The sequence below is a fragment of the Terrapene carolina genome, unplaced genomic scaffold (genome assembly GCF_002925995.2).
Source record: "Terrapene carolina triunguis isolate 2854851 unplaced genomic scaffold, T_m_triunguis-2.0 Scaffold85, whole genome shotgun sequence".
Taxonomy (NCBI): Eukaryota; Metazoa; Chordata; order Testudines; family Emydidae; genus Terrapene; species Terrapene triunguis.
The window spans coordinates 63791811-63810023 of NW_020664436.1; the positions used below are offsets into that span (position 1 = coordinate 63791811).

The 18213-nt window shown below is 41.1% G+C and overlaps 1 protein-coding gene across 1 annotated transcript; it reads left to right on the forward strand.

Moving 5' to 3' along the window:
* Positions 1-3125: 3125 nt before the first annotated feature.
* On the forward strand, positions 3126-17265 carry GPRC6A (G protein-coupled receptor class C group 6 member A). Its single transcript, XM_024205366.2, has 6 exons — positions 3126-3319; positions 8652-8955; positions 11091-11918; positions 13427-13639; positions 14747-14870; positions 16142-17265. The coding sequence occupies exons 1-6, from the start codon at positions 3126-3128 to the stop codon at positions 17263-17265; spliced, it is 2787 nt and encodes a 928-aa protein (XP_024061134.1).
* The last annotated feature ends 948 nt before the right edge of the window (positions 17266-18213 follow it).

Consider the following 18213-nt stretch of genomic DNA (forward strand, 5'->3'; position numbering starts at 1 on the left):
GCACGTCTTCACTACCTGCCGGATCGGCGGGTAGCAATCGGTCTATCGGGGATCGACTTATCGCGTCTAGTGAAGACGCGATAAAATCGATCCCTGATGGCTCTGCTGTCGACTCCGGAAATCCACCGCGGCAAGAGGCGGTAGCGGAGTCGACGGCGGCGCGGCAGCGGTCGACTTGCCGCCGTCCTCACAGCCAGGTAAGTCGACCTAAAATACGCCACTTCAGCTACGCTATTCACGTAGCTGAAGTTGCGTATCTTAGGTCGACTCCCTGCTGTAGTGTAGACCTAGCCTCAGTTCCTAGTCCACCTGGCATTTATTCCAGCGTCCAAGACAGGAGCTGTGCCCACCCTCTCCCAGAGAGGGCACTAGAGAGTTATCACCTACTACTGTATCCCATCACACTGAGGACTCCAAAAGGATACCAAGGCAGTGAACTGACCTGAGAATCAGAGATCAGATGTCTTCTTTAACTAATTCCCTTAATTTCCCAAAGTCTGCCCTTTTGAAATCAAAACTCATAGTTGATGAACTGGTTTTGATTATCATTCCATTTAATTTAAACTGAATCGACTCATGGTGTAAATCAAGAGCAGTACCAGTGAAATAACTAGAGTTACAGCAATGTAAAACTGGTAAAAGTGAGAATCTGCCCATCTGTGTTTGCCATAAGCACTTTAGAAATTGCAGCCTGCTGTCGTTATAGGCCATGAACAGGCAGTCTGAATATAAGATGGAAAGAGGGAAGGCAGCTGATGAGAGAGAGGCAAACTGTGTGACATTATATAACAAAGAATGAGGTAGACTGCTGACTTTGGTGGAGATTAACATGCATATTTGCCACTGGAAACTAAAACCAACGATCAGTATTGTGAATGGAGATTTTTAAGAGGCTAGCGAGAAAGCTGAAACTAAGCCTATGAGTTCAAATTGAGTATACAAAGCGCATCCTGTTTAAGTCTTTATGTCAGCAAGGAAAAGGTGATTGCTTAGCTGAATATGTCTGCTGTGTAAAAAAACAACATTCTTATATTACAATTGCATTTGATCAACACCTAGTTGAACCAATTCTCTTCATAGTGATTTGGCACTCTACCAAAATAGGCAGTGTATTGAGAAGTTATTGTGAAGATATAAAAATGAGTTTGCCAATATCAAGAAAAATCAAGTCTGATGAGTTTTATCTACTCTGTATCCTAAGGCTATGGTGCTGTCTGTGCAGTAGCATCACTTGGATACTGATCCACGGAAGTAGGATAATGAGTAGTTGTGATACATTAACAGAGAGCAACCATATGCTAATGATTAATATTCCTTTATCAAAAATAGCCTTTTTAAAAGAAAATTTCATCAAAAATGATTTTCTAAATGTTATGAGGTTTATGAAAACTGACAAGCCAAAATTTGTTTTTTCCCCCCTCTGAGCCCATTTCCCCCCTTTTCAGAATGGAAAAGGGGTGGTGAAAAAAGGTGGGGAAAGAGAGGGAAAACTGAAAATCAAAAATTTTAAATAAAAACATTTTGTGAACTAAATTGAAACAAAAATCAGTTCTGTTTCCACAACCTTGAAATGAGCATATTTTCAAAGTTTTCAAAAGTTGTCATGATTTATTTATTTATTTGTTTATTTTCCCCATCTCTACTACTAATATACAAATGGCCAAAAATTCTAGAAAGTAGAATGTATGAAACCTCCTCCTCCTTCTGACACCCCTTCATCGGAGCACCCTACATTTGGTGCTCAGCAGGATTTTGAGGGGACAGGGCCACCTGAAGCTGGGTAGAGCCAAGAAACAACCTTTTTGGGTCTCATTAATTCATCCCCAGGGTATATGGCCTCCTTGGCAACCTGAGGATTTTCTGACAGAAAACCTCTCCAAAATTAATGCTACTGTTTACAGCATACATTTCTCCGTGAGTTTTCCCACAGAGCAAGGATTAGGCCACAACAACAGATTGAAACCATTGGCAGTGTAACTACTCCGAGAATTATGGTGGGAGAAACAAAATCTGGGCTGCCACTCCAAATATTGGTCCAATTATGCCCTCCTCACAAAAACTCCATGGAAGGCCCAGAAAATTCAGGACAGAGTTTCAAAATGAACCTGCTCATTTGTTTTTTTTCACAGTCATGGGCAATTATTGATGGTAGCAACATTTACACAGAGGCTCAGTGTCTCTGTGCTGTACAGTTGGTGACCTATCGGCATGATGTGGGATTCCACGTGATATAGTCCTGTGGATTTGGCAGGAAGTGTTGTTGCTGAGAATGGCTATTCCCTGCCAATCACAAATCAGAGCCATCATGTTCATGGAGATTATTTCTGCAGAGTCAAACAGAGAAGAGATGATACACGCATTCCTTCTAACAAAATATAGCTCAGACCAGCTTGTTTTTCACTGATTTATTGCCTTTCAGGCTCAAAAAGCAGAGGGCATGATCTGGCCCTTTACTTACTCAGCACATGCTCCAAAGCCCATTGAAGTCAATGGGAGCTGGGCTTTGGATCAAGCCCATCCAAACGTGTATTTTATACCAAGATGTTAAAAAGTTCTCAGAAAATGGCTGTGAGGAAATGCAGTCTGGAGACAACTTCTTTCAGGGCCTGCTCCAAAGCCCACTGGAGTCAATGGGACTCTTTCCAATATCTTCAATGGGTTTTAGATCTGGCCTTTAAAGCTTTTTGTGGCAAAATTGTGGATATGGTATTTCTACTAGTATTTTCCACGGTTTGATATTCATATGCCTTGGGTTAGAAGATATTCAGGATATGCTTTTGACAGAGTGTCCCAAATTTACATCAAAATATTTGACATATGTTTCATATACAGCCCAATAATATATTACTGTAAGTACACAGAATTTTTGTGCCCAACATCCCATCTATTTTAATAAATCTATTTCAGGGCTCTCACTCAGCTGTTTGTAAGAGTATTGCATTAGTGGCATCAGGGAAATAACATGAGCCTTTTGAACTAAACACAGGCATCTGGTGAGGTGTGACTAGCTTTCAGTGCAGCCCTTTTGCTTTGCTGCTGTTTACAGGTGAAATAGGAACAGTGTTGTTGGCACTGTAGCTAGCTTAATTGACTCAAGGCAGCTAGTAAGCAAGAGAAACAGAAACATGGCATTAGTTGGTTTGTTGATCCCTTGCTTTGTGATCAGCTTTGATGTCACCCACTCTTGCCAGAATGCTGACAATTTTGTGGGTGCCAGTTCTCCCGGGGACATTGTCATCGGAGGTCTGTTTGCAGTTCATGGCAAAATGCTACATCCAGAAGAACACCCCATGAGACCAGTGATTCAGAATTGTGCTGGGTGAGTAACATTGCAAATAATACAAATGAAATACCAAGATGATATCACTGGAACCACTCATGAGCAGACATCAAAAATGCTTGATAAATTGCATTTCTGAATAATTATTTATTAAAAACAGGTTAGTCTTGTGAACCCTCCCAGTAAGGGGGGGAAAGGGGTGTGCAGAGCACAGAGTAGTGTAATAATATGCTCCCCAGAAGATACTGTGACCAGCTGAACTTGGGGGTGACTCTTCCTCTGATCACCTGGATCTATTTACCCCTAGAAGCAAATGGCATTGGAGGTTGGGGATGAGTAATCTTTTTCATTTCAATTATCATTTTAGCTCTGATTTGTTTTTATTTGCCTAAACAGTACCCTACTGTATTATTATTTATTATCAGTAGTGCCTAAGAACCCTAGTCCTGGACCAGTGCCCCACTGTGTTGGGGCCCTGTACAAACACAAAACAAATAGACCTCATAAAATTTAGAAAATAATTTTTGATGAAATTTTCTTTTAAAAAGGCTATCAGTGTAAATAGGATAGGATCTGAGGCTAAAATAGGGAAAGAACAAGTAGACAAGTTAGATGTCTTCAACTTGGCTATGCCTGACAAAATACATCCTAGACTGCTTAAGGAACTGGCCGAAGAGATCTCTGACCCATTGGCAATTATCTTTGAGAGCTCGCAGAGGATGGGAGAGATCCCAGAGGTCTGGAAAATTATCTATCTATAAAAAGGGGAATAAGGACACAGGGAATTATAGACCAGTCATCTTAACTTTGGTATCTAGAAAAATAATGGAACAAATAATCAATAGTCAAACAATCTATTTGTAAGCATCTAGAAGATAATAAGGTAATAAGTAACAGTGAACATGAATTGATCAAGAATAAATCATGTTAAACCAACCTACTAATCTTCTTTGACAGGGTAACAAATCTTATGGATGGGAGTGGGGGAAAGCAGTAGATAATATGATATTTCTCAACTTTGGTAAGGTTTTTGATACTGTCTCACCTAACCTGTTCACAGGGCCGGAGTGGCAAAGCAGGAAAAAGAAAAAAAAAAAAAACCTGCAGCGCGGCCGGAACCAGGGTGCAGGAGGACTCCCTGCGCTGCGGAGGTGGCCCGGCGGGGGGGGGGGGGTGGGGGGGAGGGAGCAGGGGGACAGAGAGAAGGGGGGTGGCCAGGGCTTCAGCAGGGCGCTCGCCACGTGGCCCCGACCGCCGCACTGCCTGCCGGGAGGGCTCCGCGCCGCTCCGGTCCACGGGGAGGGAAGGACCCGGGCTGCCCTGCCGGGCTTGCTACAGACCTGGCACTGGCTGGGGCAGATGGAGCGCTCCCCTCCTCCACGCCGCCACCCCCTACAGGGTGGGCGGAGCGGCGAACAACAACAAAAAAAAGCAGCTGTGCCACCCTAGGATTGGGCGGAATGCCGCCCCGTAGAATCTGCCGCCCCAAGCACGAGCTTGCTCGGCTGGTGCCTGGAGCAGGCCCTGCCTGTTCATAAGCAAACTAGAGAAATACAGCCTAGACAAACCTACTATAAGGTGGGTGCACAACTGGTTGAAAAACCGTACTCAGAGAGTAGTAATCAATGGTTCACAGTCAAGCTGGAAGGGCATATCAAGGGGTGTGTGCAGGAAGTGTCTTGGATCCAGTTCTATTCAATATCTTCATTTGGATAATGGCACAGAGAGTATACATATAAAGTTTGCAGATGATACCAAGCTGGGAGGAGTTGCAAGTGCTTTGGAGCGCAGGATTAGAATTCAAAATGATCCTGACAAACTAGAGAAATGGTTTGAAATAAATAGGATGAAATTCAATAAAGACAAATGCAAAGTACTACACATAGGAAGGAATAATCAATTACACAAATACAAAATGGGAAATGATTGCCTAGGAAGTAGTACTGCAGAAAAGGATCTGGGGTTATTGTGGGTCACAAACTGAATATGTTGCAACAATGTAATAGTGTTGCAATAAAAGCAAACATCATTCTGGGATGTATTATCAGGAGTGTTATAAGACAGACACAAGAAGTAATTCTTCCACTCTATTCAGGACGGATAAGACCTCAGCTGGTATACTGTGTCCATTTCTGGGTACCACACTTTGGGAAAGATGTGTACAAGTTAGAGAAGAGTCCAGAGAAGAGCAACAAAAATTATTAAAGGGTTAGAAAACATTACTTATGAGGAAAGATTGGGGAGGGGGAGGTATTTTTAGGCTAGAGAAGAGAAGACTGAGGGGGAGACATGAAAGTACATAACAGTTTGTTATAAAGCGGAGGGTGATAAATTGTTCTCCTTATCTACTGAGGACAGGACAAGAAGTAATGGGCTTAAATTGTAGCAAGGGAGATTTGGGTTAGACATTAGGAAAAACTTCCTAACTGCAAGGGTAATTAAGCACTGGAACAAATTACCTTGGGAGGTTGTGGAATCACCATTGGAGGTTTTTGAAGAATACAGTCTTAAGAATGTATTTTAACAATACATGTCAGGGACGGTCTACTAGGAGTATTATGAATAGGACATTAACAAACAGCAAAATAAATGCATAAATTAGGTAGCTGTTTGAAGTGTGTAAAATTATAATCCATTTTCACGTGAAAAAATACATATTTGAAATACAAATAATGTGTGTTTGAAACATAAAGTACTGTTTTTTCTTTATCATTTATATATTCAAAATGAGATCCTTGAAATAGTATTTTATTGAATTTCATAAAAGACCCAGGGTGGGATTTTGAAGAGTACCTAATGAATTAGGAGCAATGGCTTTCAATGGGACAAGTGATCCTAACTCACTTAGGTATTTTTCAAAATTCTGCCACAAATCTAAAGCCAGATACTGAAGTTCTTCATTAATCAAAGTTCTCAGTGGGTACTTTTGCTGAATAAGGACTGAGCAAGGATATTAAGATTTGGACTGCAAAAGTGAAAATCATAGAATCATAGAACTGCAAGGGACCTCAATAGGTCATCTACTCCAGTCCCCTGCACTGAGGCAGGACTAAGTATTACCTAAACCAGAGGTGGGCAAACTACGGCCCGCGGGCTGGATCCAGCCCGTGAGCCATTTTAAGCCGGCCTGCAGTGCAGGGTCGGGGGGCGCACCACGGGGCTCCCAGAAGCTGCGGCATGGCCCTGCTCCATCTCCTATGCGCTCCAATGGCCCCGCTACAATGGGAAATGTAGGGGCGGTGCCTGCAGACGGGGCAGCATGCAGAGTCGCCTGGCCACGCCTCTGTGTAGGTGCTGGAGAAGGAACATGCTGCTACTTCCGGGAGCCACTTGAGGTAAGTGCTGCTCAGAGCCTGCACCCCTGCGCCTCTCCGCATGCCCCAACCCTCTGCCCCAGCCCTGATCTCCCTCCCGCCCTCCAAACCCCTCGATCCCAGCCCAGAGCACCATCCTACACCCCAAACCTCTCATCCCCAGCCCCACCCCAGAGCCCACACCCCCAACCAGAGCCCTCACCCCCTCCTGCACCCCAACCCCAATTTTGTGAGCATTCATGGCCAGCCATACAATTTCTATTCCCAGATGTGGCCCTCGGGCCAAAAAGTTTGCCCACCCCTGTCCTAGTAGCTGTTTATGACTACAACTTTGTCAGACGCAGTGGTTTTCCTGCATGCTTTTTTTTTTTAAATCCTGGTACAAACCCTCAATTCTCACTTTGAGTTCTGGGTTCAAAGGAACACAAAATCTGAAAGTGCAAATCAGTTGAAATATTCAGGTGTCACCTGGTTTTGCATCACAATTATACAAAATTGCAAATTTTGAGCAATTTTGATGCAAAAATCATAAATTCATAGATTCATAGATTCTAGGGCTGGAAGGGACCTCGAGAGGTCATCAAGTCCAGTCCCCTGCCCTCATGGCAGGACCAAATATTGTCTAGACAATCCCTGATAGACATTTATCTAACCTACTCTTAAATATCTCCAGAGATGGAGATTCCACAACCTCCCTAGGCAGTTTATTCCAGTGTTTAACCACCCTGACAGTTAAGAACTTTTTCCTAATGTCCAACCTAAACCTCCCTTGCTGCAGTTTAAGCCCATTGCTTCTTGTTCTATCCTTAGAGGCTAAAATGAACAAGTTTTCTCCCTCCTCCTTATGACACCTTTTAGATACCTGAAAACTGCTAGCATGTCCCCTCTCAGTCTTCTCTTTTTCAAACTGAACAAACCCAATTATTTCAGCCTTCCTTCATAGGTCATGTTCTCTAGACCTTTAATCATTCTTCTTGCTCTTCTCTGGACCCTCTCCAATTTCTCCACATCTTTCATAAATTGCTCCACTTGAAATTGATTCCAGCTTCACTTAAAGCCTTGTGAACCTTACAGAACCTTGGCCAAGTGTGGAGATGAGGTAGTCTTATTGTGAATATTTTGTACATCTCTACTTATGATTAAGGGTCTGATCCAATGAGAATCTTTCCACTGACTTCAATGGACTTTGGATCAGGCCCTAAGAGCATCCACCCAAATGCTATATGGGTTTCAGATTATAGTCTCAGAAATGTTTATTTCCCTAGAGTCTTTTCTCTTTCTGTTTAAGACCATAAGAACATTACTGCTGCCACACTAGGTTAAACCAATGGTCCACCTAGCCCAGAATCCTGTCTCGGACAGTGGCCAGTACCAGAGATTCTGGGGCACCCAAGAACAGGGCAATTTTGGAGAGATCCATCCCTGTCTTCCCCTCCTGGCTTCTAGCTGTCAGAGGTTTAGGGTTGCCCAAAGCATGGGGCTACATCCCTGACCATCTGGCTAATAGCCATTGATGAACCTATTCTCCATGAACTTATCTAGCTCTTTTTTGAACAGTTATATTTTTGGCCATTACAACATCCCACAGCAATGAGTCCCACAGGTTAATTGTGCATTGTATGAAAAAGTACTTCCTCTTCAGGTGTATGTTGAAGGAAAATGCTTCAAATGGAAAATTATGGCCAAATCCTCAGGTGATGTACATTAGCAGAGAGCTTTGAATTCGACAGTGCTCTGCTGATTTATACCAGCTGAGGATCTGGCCCATTAATGTATATAGTTTGACAATTGAATAGCAAGGTGTATTCTGCTTCTCCATGACATGCAAATTCTTATTTACATTGTATTAAAGGTTTTGTGTTGGCTTCCTAAATCTCACATTTGAATGTGAGACAAAACAATCTAAATTTAATATTTTCCCCCCAAACCAAACAAATCACACGTAATAACAATTTTGACATTTCATTTTAGTAAATGTCAGGGGCTAAAGAACTGATTTTGTTCCAGCCTTGATTCTGCAAATCTTTACTTAAAGTAACAATTCTGTTTCATGACAGTTTCGAAATTCAAGTGTTTCTTCAGACTCTTGCGATGATACATGCCATTGAAATGATCAACAATTCAACGCTGTTATCTGGAATTATACTGGGCTATGAAATCTACGACACTTGTGCAGAAGTTACAAAAGCCATGGGAGCAGCTTTGAGGTTCCTGGCTAAATTCAATGCTTCCAAGGACACAGTAGAATACAAGTGTAACTATTCAGACTACATACCAAGAATTAAGGCTGTCATAGGTTCCAGCTACTCTGAAATAGCAATGGCAGTTTCAAGGCTATTGAATTTGCAACTAATCCCACTGGTAAGTTTGGGGCAATATTTTCATTTTGAATAGAGGACCAAATTTAGCAATGGTATAAGTAGGCACTGCGCCAGTTGAAATGAATGATAGTTGCACATGCTTACGCCAGAGTTGGATTTGGCCCAAAGACTTGTCTGTTGTCTTCAGGAATGAAAGAGGGAAAGTGCTTCCACTGCTGACACTGCAGTCACTCTCTTTCAGTTATTCAATGGAAGGACATAAAGCAAGAGCTCTGAAGGGAGTTGTTCATTTGCCCTCTAAACCACAGAGCAGTGGTACATGATGATTTGGCCCCATCTGTCTAACTAGGGGGGCTGGGGAAACTGAGGGCCTGATCCAAAGCCCACTGAAATCAGTGGGTGTCTTACTTGGTCTGGGGTGACTGTGTTAGTGTCTTGTCCTGTGCTGAAAAAAGACGAAGATCTAGTTTGGGGATAAATCTGGAAATTCTCCTCTCCCGCTCCGTAAAGCATCCGAGGATTGGTGGAGCACATGGTGCCCAAGCCACATCCTCCCTGCAGCCAAATATCCTTCTCCATCCCTGACATGGAAGCCGTGAAACTGGAATGTTTAAATTTAGGCACATGCTTCAGTACCTGCCTTTGGAATGCTCCAGTGGTGCAAAAGGGGTGGAGTTGGGGGCCAGGATCTAGTCCTGAATATACTGCTAACAGTACGGAACACATCACTTTGACTATATGGTAGGACATAGTAATTAGAGAGATGGGAAAAAGACATATAAGATCACTAAATCCCTCCTTCTGCAATGATAGGAAGGGATCATGCTCTCCAACTCCCCTATTAGGCATGTAACAGATATTAAACTGATCCTAAACTTGATCTTAATCAAAAGGCAGGTTATAGGAACAAATCATACATTGGCACAGGGAGATGGGAAAGATGACCTAATAGAAGCTTTTCCCATCACTAATTTCTATAATCAGCTAACAACAATAATAGTTGGTATCAACCAGCCTGGTCATCCTTCCCTTGTTGGCAAGTTTGTATTTATTTTTGACAGTTAAGATGCCAAGGAGGACAGGGAATATGTGCAAAGGAAAATCCACAAAGACAAACAGAGATTAAAAGTTACTTTGGTTTAAGTTAAACTTTTCCACTCATAGATATCTGAGTTATATTCCATGGAATCAGTGCATCAACTAGTTATAATAATAATAATTTTATTATTATTTATTATAACTAGTTTTATAAAAGAGTTTGTCTCACTGTTTCTGGAACTACACTTTCCAACTATTTGCTACTATTTTCTCAGGGATGTTCCTCCAGTAGATATTGAGATTGTATATTTTTTAAAAAAAATTAAAGTTCTGATAAATGAATATGTATCTGTGCAAACAGTTCTGCCAGGCTTGGTGATAATGTTGCCCTACAAAGACTAAGGATATTAAAAGTTTGAACAGTAACTATTTGAATACTTCCAAAAATTTTGATTAATGTTTTTTAATAGCAGGTTGATGTCATCTGAACAAAGTTTATCTGTAAAATAAAATGACAGTACTAGCATAGTTGTCATTTCTTCTTTTAAAACCAGATCCTCAGCCATCATTAAGATCGCTCTGTGCCACCAGAGTAGGACAAAGGACCAGAACCGTAAAGGTATTTAGATGCCTAAAGATGCAGATAGGTGACTAGGCACTGTTGAAAATCCCACTAGGCACCTGTCTGCATCTTTAGTTCCCTAAATACCTTTATGAATCTGGCCCAGAGTCCTCACACCAGCCCTAAATAGTCAGCTGATCTTTCCCCTGACATAGAGGAATCCTCAGCTGGCTTTGTATCACCCAAGCCAATTGTCTAGCATACTGGGAATGTTGGGGACAGCAAAGAGGTAGGGAGGAGGGAGGTTCAGGTCATGACAGGGTGGATGTGGAGTGTGATGAACTGGGTGATCCTGGGCTGCTGGGAATGTCTCTGAAGCCCCCAGCCAGCCCCAGGATTGGGGGAGGCAGAAAGATGGCTTAGAGCCACCTTTGCTTCTCCCACGCACAGCTGCATCAGGATCAAACTTGGCACACCTGAGGATTAAACCTTTAGTACAAAGCACAGCTTTGGATCTCTTGGCATCTACTCAGAATTCACAGTTTCTGTAACTGAAATATTCTGTCCCTTCTTAGGTTAGTCACGCATCAAGTGCTGAAATCCTCAGTGACAAAATCCGCTTTCCTTCCTTCTTACGCACTGTGCCTAGTGATTTTTATCAGACACGAGCAATGGCCCGCTTGATCCACAGGTCTGGATGGAACTGGATTGGATTAATAGCCACCGATGATGACTATGGGCGATCTGCTCTGGAAAGCTTTGGGATACAGGCCATGGCGAACAATGTTTGTATCGCTTTTAAAGAAATGTTGCCAGCCTATCTCTCTGATGGCACCATTAATGCCAAAGTTAATCAAGCACTTGAGAAGATTGTCCAGGAAACCAGGGTAAATGTAATCGTTGTCTTTCTCAGACAATTCCATGTGACGAAACTATTTCGAAAAGCAATTGAGAGGAACATACATAAAATCTGGATTGCAAGTGATAACTGGTCAGCTGCCGTCAAGATCACTACCATTCCCAAGATCAAGCACCTTGGAACAGTCGTGGGATTTGCATACAAAAGTGAAAACCTTTCTACGTTTCATGACTTCTTGAAAACCCTGCATTTGCAACCCACTGAAAACAACATGTTCTTAAAAGAATATAGTGTGCTTTTGTCAACCTGTGCACATGTGGAGGACCAGGATTTGAACAAGTGCATTTCAAATTATTCTCAGGAGAATTTGAACTACCAGGCTGGGATACACAGTCAGATCTGGAGAGATGATTTTCTGAGGGCCAACATTGAGCCAGGATTTATCCAGAGTACTATGCTCGCAGTCCACGCTATTGCATATGCTGTACGGGAACAGTGCAAAGACAGAGACTGCAAGAATCCTGTTGCTTTTGCCCCCTGGGAAGTACGTTTATGATACTTCTGCATTTCCTCCTCTATGAACACCATTAATTCCCTAGTTCTTCTTTGTTACCCATATTCACTAGCTGTCCTCTTTGTTACCCATGTGCACTTCTGTCCTCTTGTTACTGTGTAACCTACTCTTTCCCACCAGAAACCTGTTCCCTGAATTGAGGCACATGGGTACATGTTTAGTCCTTCCTTCACCGCTGCTATGCCAATTTAAACCAAAGTTTGTATACTAGAGATTGGTCAGACATCTTATCAGAACAATCTAATCAATCTATTTTTTAAGACGTTAAACAGCCACTACTTTAGTATCTGAACATCTCCCAGGTACTAAAGACCCAGAGGCTGCATACCAATTTAACAATATGCAGTGGATGCTCTTGATAGACGGGATTATTAGAGAAGAAGGAAGTTCTTCAAAGCATTTCCCACTTCCTCCCAACATTACCTCCATCTTGCCTGGGTTCAGTTGTCTTTCATCTGACATGAACCTTCACCTGAAAGTCAAACTGAAGCAAACCATTCTTTTGTATGTGTATGTGTTAATCTTGATTTTACATTGGAGTGAATGACAGGAAAAGCAGGCCCTGGTATCTTTGGGATGAGTGAAGTATTCTGCCTAATACCCATCTGTTTTGGGGGGTGGGTGGAGTGGGGAAAGAGCAGGAGAAATCAGACAAATAAACCTGACGTGACCTTTTACCGAAGTACCTGGTCAGGCTTATTCACTTCTACACACTTTTACTGAGATAGTTAAACAAAGATCATTTAAAAGGCAAACAAACTCTGAAGCACCCTGACCTGTTGTGACCTGTGATCCCAGGTCAGGGCAGGTCAAACCAAGATAGAAGGTTTTTGTATAAGAAAATGTAATGACTTGAAAGGCTGTTAACTTCAAAATTCCCTCTCAGCCCCATCCTGTAACAATGGCATTAGATGACTTGTCTTAATCAGAGTCACAGTTGAAAAATGTTAGAATTGGATATGGATCTGAACAATCCCAGAGCTTTGGGAGAGTTTGGATCTGGATCCATATCTGAGTCTAAACTCTGTCCATCTCTACCTCAGATATAGCTGAACAATAATGGCTGGCATCAGCCAGAGTAAGTTCTGTACAAGAGGATTGTTCTTGAAGGCCTTCTCCATTGCTTGTCAGCAGGATCTTCTCCTTTCCTCATTGTACCAAATTGTCACATGCTGGACAGGCAATAACATGAGCATTTGTGTGATTATATAAAGTAATGATAAGAAAACTGCTTTTAATGTATATACACCAAAAGGGACCTGTATGATTGTCTTGTTTAGCCTCCTGCCTAATATAATTCTATGGCCTGTGTTATGTAGGTCATATGAGATGATCATAATGGTTCCTTCTGATTTTAAGATTTTTATGTTCCTAAAAGCAGTATATCTCATCTTTATGCAATCATATAAATGATAAACTAGATCCATTTTACCAAACTGAAAGGAAATTGATGTGTTTGCTTATTTTTACTGCTACAGCTGCTTGAAGAACTTAAAAAAGTAACATTCAATGACAATGAAAAAGAAGTTCATTTTGATGCCAAAGGAGACCTTAACATGGGATATGATGTACTTCTCTGGAAGGAAATCAGTGGCCACATGGTGATCACTGAGATAGCAGAATATGACCTGCAGAAAGATGACTTTATCTTCAAGGATGAGGAGAAAGAAATGGAGTTTCTGAATTTAAAGGTATCTGGAGGACACACTGTGTTTGTACTGTAAAATGTGAAAGTGTTAGTGAACAAAATATGGTTTGGGAAGTTTGTTCCATGCCCTTGCCCTTCTCCTGCAGAATATAGCACTTGGGGTATGTATTTACTATTCTCCTCACATGTACTTAGTATTATTAGTGAAGACTCCTCCCGGATGTCATGGTTCAAATGCTCCATTACTTTAGAGACAGATTCTGCCACTCTGGTTTACTCTGACTAATACCTTGATCTGCGAGTGGTCTCAATTATTTCAATTGAAGCATTGCTGAGATCCAGCGCCTCCTATAGATGCTTTCCTATTGGACAGTTTACAAATTACGTCTGTCCTAAGACTTCTATTGAATAACTTGATAGTGTGGTTCTAATTTAAAAAGTAATTATGTAGAAATGTCAACTTCCTATGCAACGCATCTATTCTTTTTGTTTATGGTCACTTTAGTGACAAAAATAAGCCTTTGTTGCTCTTTGCTTCTACTAGCCTTGCAGAGTCAACACAGCTAAAAGAGAGTGTACTAAAATTATGTTCCTTCTGGTGCCTTATCGATAGAACTGTTGTCCAACCCCATTGCTGTTTTGGGGGATTGTGCGGGAAACAATCCCAATTAGTTACACCTGGGCAACATTATTATCTTCAGTGGAGTCGCACAGATGACACTGAGGGCAAAATTTGATTGCCCAGCTGTGACTGAACACCTAATCTGATATAAAACCTTTATTACCGGTGATGATGCAAAAGAAAGTACTCAAAGGTCAGATTCAGGGTCAAATTTTCAAAAGCATCAAAATGATTTAGAAGCCCAAGTCCCATTTTCAAAAATGACTTATGGGATTTGCAAAGTTATCAGTTAGAAACTCCCCCATATTTTTACTTGTAAAATGAATACATATAGAAAGTATTGAGACAATAAACATGGATCCCTACAATGCAATGTTTACAGAGTCATTTGTAGGTTGTATTAAAATGCTGTTTAATAGCAAAGAGTTTGATCAAACCGTAGAATGACCCGAGTGATTTTATTTTAAATGGGAGATGTTCTAGTTATGCCTAGTTTGTGTTCTGTTTGTTTTCTCCATAACATTGCAGAAAGTTAAATCAACATGCTCCACGAAATGTAGACCAGGGGAAATGAAGAAGGTTTCAGCAAGTCCGCACACATGCTGCTATGAGTGTGTGAACTGCCCAGAAGACCATTATACTAATCAGACAGGTAATGAATTATGATCCAAATAAAGCATTTGTTTTATTCATGTACAGTATATGCTTTGGAAATCTGGAAAAAACTTGTAATGAAATAAATATATTTGTCTACATTCAGTGCCCTAAATACACAGGGCAGGAGTATTCAGCACACAACTCAGTTTACATTTTTCTTTTAAATCAGTTCTTCCAAAGCTAAGGTGATTAGATGCCCCAGTTCACTGGGTTTGTTCTGGGATTGTGAGACAGTCCTGCTACCATATATGGTTCTGTTTAAGGTAGAAATGTCTTGAACCCAAAATCTGGATCCAAACACCCTTGAACTTTAAGAAAATTCAGATCCAGATTCAAACTGACCCTTTATCTAACCCTGACCTCTCTAATGGACTGAATCAAACCTCCAATCCAAATAGCCTCAAATTTAGGATCTGATTCTACAACTGGATCCATATAAGTGGAGGTCTATTGACTTCACTGAGGCACTGTTTGGGCACAGGGGATTAATTACGTGGATCCAATGACAGGATCAGGGCCTAAGTTTACATCTCTGGATCACTTCTCCTTAACACTAGAACAGGGTCCTCCTAGTCATTCTGCAGTACATCCATTTCAATATAAGTACTGTGGGTATTAGTTTTGGTTACCAAACACGTTTTGTCTATAATGGGAGTACTGTCAGGTTAGGGTATACAATAATATCTCCTAGATGCACGTAGGATGAGGACTTCAATACTGCCTTCAGTACCAGTACCTAGTTTTAATAAAGCTTTTAAAAATGGGGAGTGAAGAGTAGAAGAGGGAAAGGAAAAACGTGGTCTTAAGAAATTGTTCAATACCATATGATAGCAACCAGCAGTAAACTACATTCCACCCTCTTTTTATGCTGATCATAGAAACCAAAGCATTTGCAAAATTTCTCTGCAAAAATTTTACAGATATGTTCAACAGAGCAGTGCCAAAAGGTAGCCCAGTTACAATAAAGTTAGACTTTTAAAGGGCAAACTACAGTAGTGTCTGTCCTCACTATTGTATTTTGAAAAGGTGTCCGTAAAATGAAAGTTACTGTAGGGTATTCAGAAGTTTCCCACACAGTAGAAATAGAATTTCTAAAGGAATTATAGTTCCAAGTATCCAGGAGGTAATAGGTTTAATTTAAAGGGTATTATTTTGGGTCCCAGATAAAACAACATTTGTCTGTTCTAGAGCTCAGAACAAACCCTCTATCTCTGATAATCGGCCTACTTTGGGCTTGCTCAGTAATCTCCACTTCTCTCCTTTTAGATATGGATTACTGCTTTCTGTGCAACAACAAAACTCACTGGTCGCCTGTGAACAGTACTACATGCTACAAAAAGACAGTCGAATACCTCAGCTGGAATGACTGGTTTGCTATTTTGCTAATAATCCTTTCTGGCCTTGGAGTTGTGTTGATTTTTGCAATTAGCACAATATTTACTAGAAACCTGGATACCCCTGTCGTAAAGGCATCAGGTGGTTTAACTGTTTGTTATGTTATTCTCCTCTGCCACTTCTTCATTTTTGCTAGCACTGTTTTTTTCATTGGTGAGCCGAGGGAATTCAAATGCAAAACCCGGCAAGCTTTCTTTGGCATCAGCTTTGCACTCTGCATCTCGTGTATTTTAATGAAGTCACTGAAAATTTTACTTGCCTTCAGCTTTGATCCAAAATTACAGAATTTTCTGAAGTGTCTCTACAAACCTGTTCCTATTGTGGTCACCTGCACCGGAATTCAAGTTGTCATTTGCACTTTTTGGGTAATATTTAGAAGCCCTTTTGTTGAGCAAAATTTCTTTATTCGAAGAGTTATTATACTGGAATGTAATGAAGGTTCTATTGTGGCTTTTGGGGTCATGTTAGGCTACATAGCTGCTCTGGCCTTTATTTGCTTCATATTTGCCTTTAAAGGCAGGAAATTACCTGAGAATTACAATGAAGCTAAATTCATAACCTTTGGCATGCTCATTTACTTCATAGCTTGGATTACATTCATCCCTGTCTATACAACTACGTTTGGTAAATACCGGCCAGCAGTTAAGATCACTGTTATTTTAATATCAAATTATGGAATTCTATGCTGCACCTTCCTTCCTAAGTGCTACATCATTCTTTATAAGCAAGAAACAAACACAAAATCTGCATTTCTCAAAATAATTTACAACTATTCTTCCAAAAGTGCAGGCTGCCTTACGGTTAGCCAAATTTCTTTGGAGTCTAACTGTACAGCCCCCCAGTATCCCATCACAAACTCTTGCTGTAAATCTGAAAAAACCTCTGTGAATGGCAGCTGCCACTTTGAAGTCTCCAAACATAGTCTGATAAGAGAGAACGTTCCTCCGAAAAATACCGCTGGGACAATATCAAGGAAGAGATTGTCTAGCATATGACTGTGTAGCATTGGAGCAGCTAGATAGGGAAAGAGTAATTTCAGTAAGCCAGCTCTTCTCCAGGTCTCCTGTCCCTTGGCTCTCCCCAAGGCCCTGTCCAGCCCACAAGGGATGTGGTCTTCTAGGATGCATAAACAGCTGCACATTGGCATGACAATTCAGGAGAAGGCCAAAAAAATAAATGAAAAAACCAACACAAAAACTAAACACCAGCAACCATCACATCCTATCCTCAGGCAGAAAGAGGAGAGTGAAAGTGCTCAGACGCCAGGGTGATAAGCAACTAAAAAGACAGACTTGTATCAAAAAGAAAGCCTTCCCCACAGTTCTGTATCTGCATTTATTGTCAGTCCCTTTCTCTCCCCCAAATCCTCCCACACAGACTGTAGCTCCCATGCATGAGGAGGGAAGAATATGTCAAGAGAACCTGTCCCAGATTGCTTGTCCAGACGTGTCATCTTTCTCCAAATAAGGAAAAACTGTGTTAAAACATGATAATGGCACTTACCTCAACACTAAAGAATTCCCCCATCTAATTTGGATAAATCATTCAATGGCTGGGATCGATGAAAAATGTCATGAAAATTTTAGCTTTTATAATACTAGTAAAGAAGTCTTGAAAGAAAAATGACAATGAACTCTTTCTGACACCAAGCAACAGCACAAAGTTTGACTGATATTAAATAAGATTGTAAAGAATAGTTGGTTAGTTATGCCATTAACCTGCAAAATTGGAAAATATCACTTTATATTTTTACTTCTATGCAATGGTAGTCCAGAATTTCACAGATTTAAATATAACCTTTGGATAGTGGGCCTCACTCTCACTTATACCAGCATAAATCATAAGTAACTTGAAGACAAGGAAGATCAAAATCAGGCCCATTGATTCCAGTGTCATTTTACTTACATCTCTATTAGCAATCTACTAAACATGAAAATAAATAC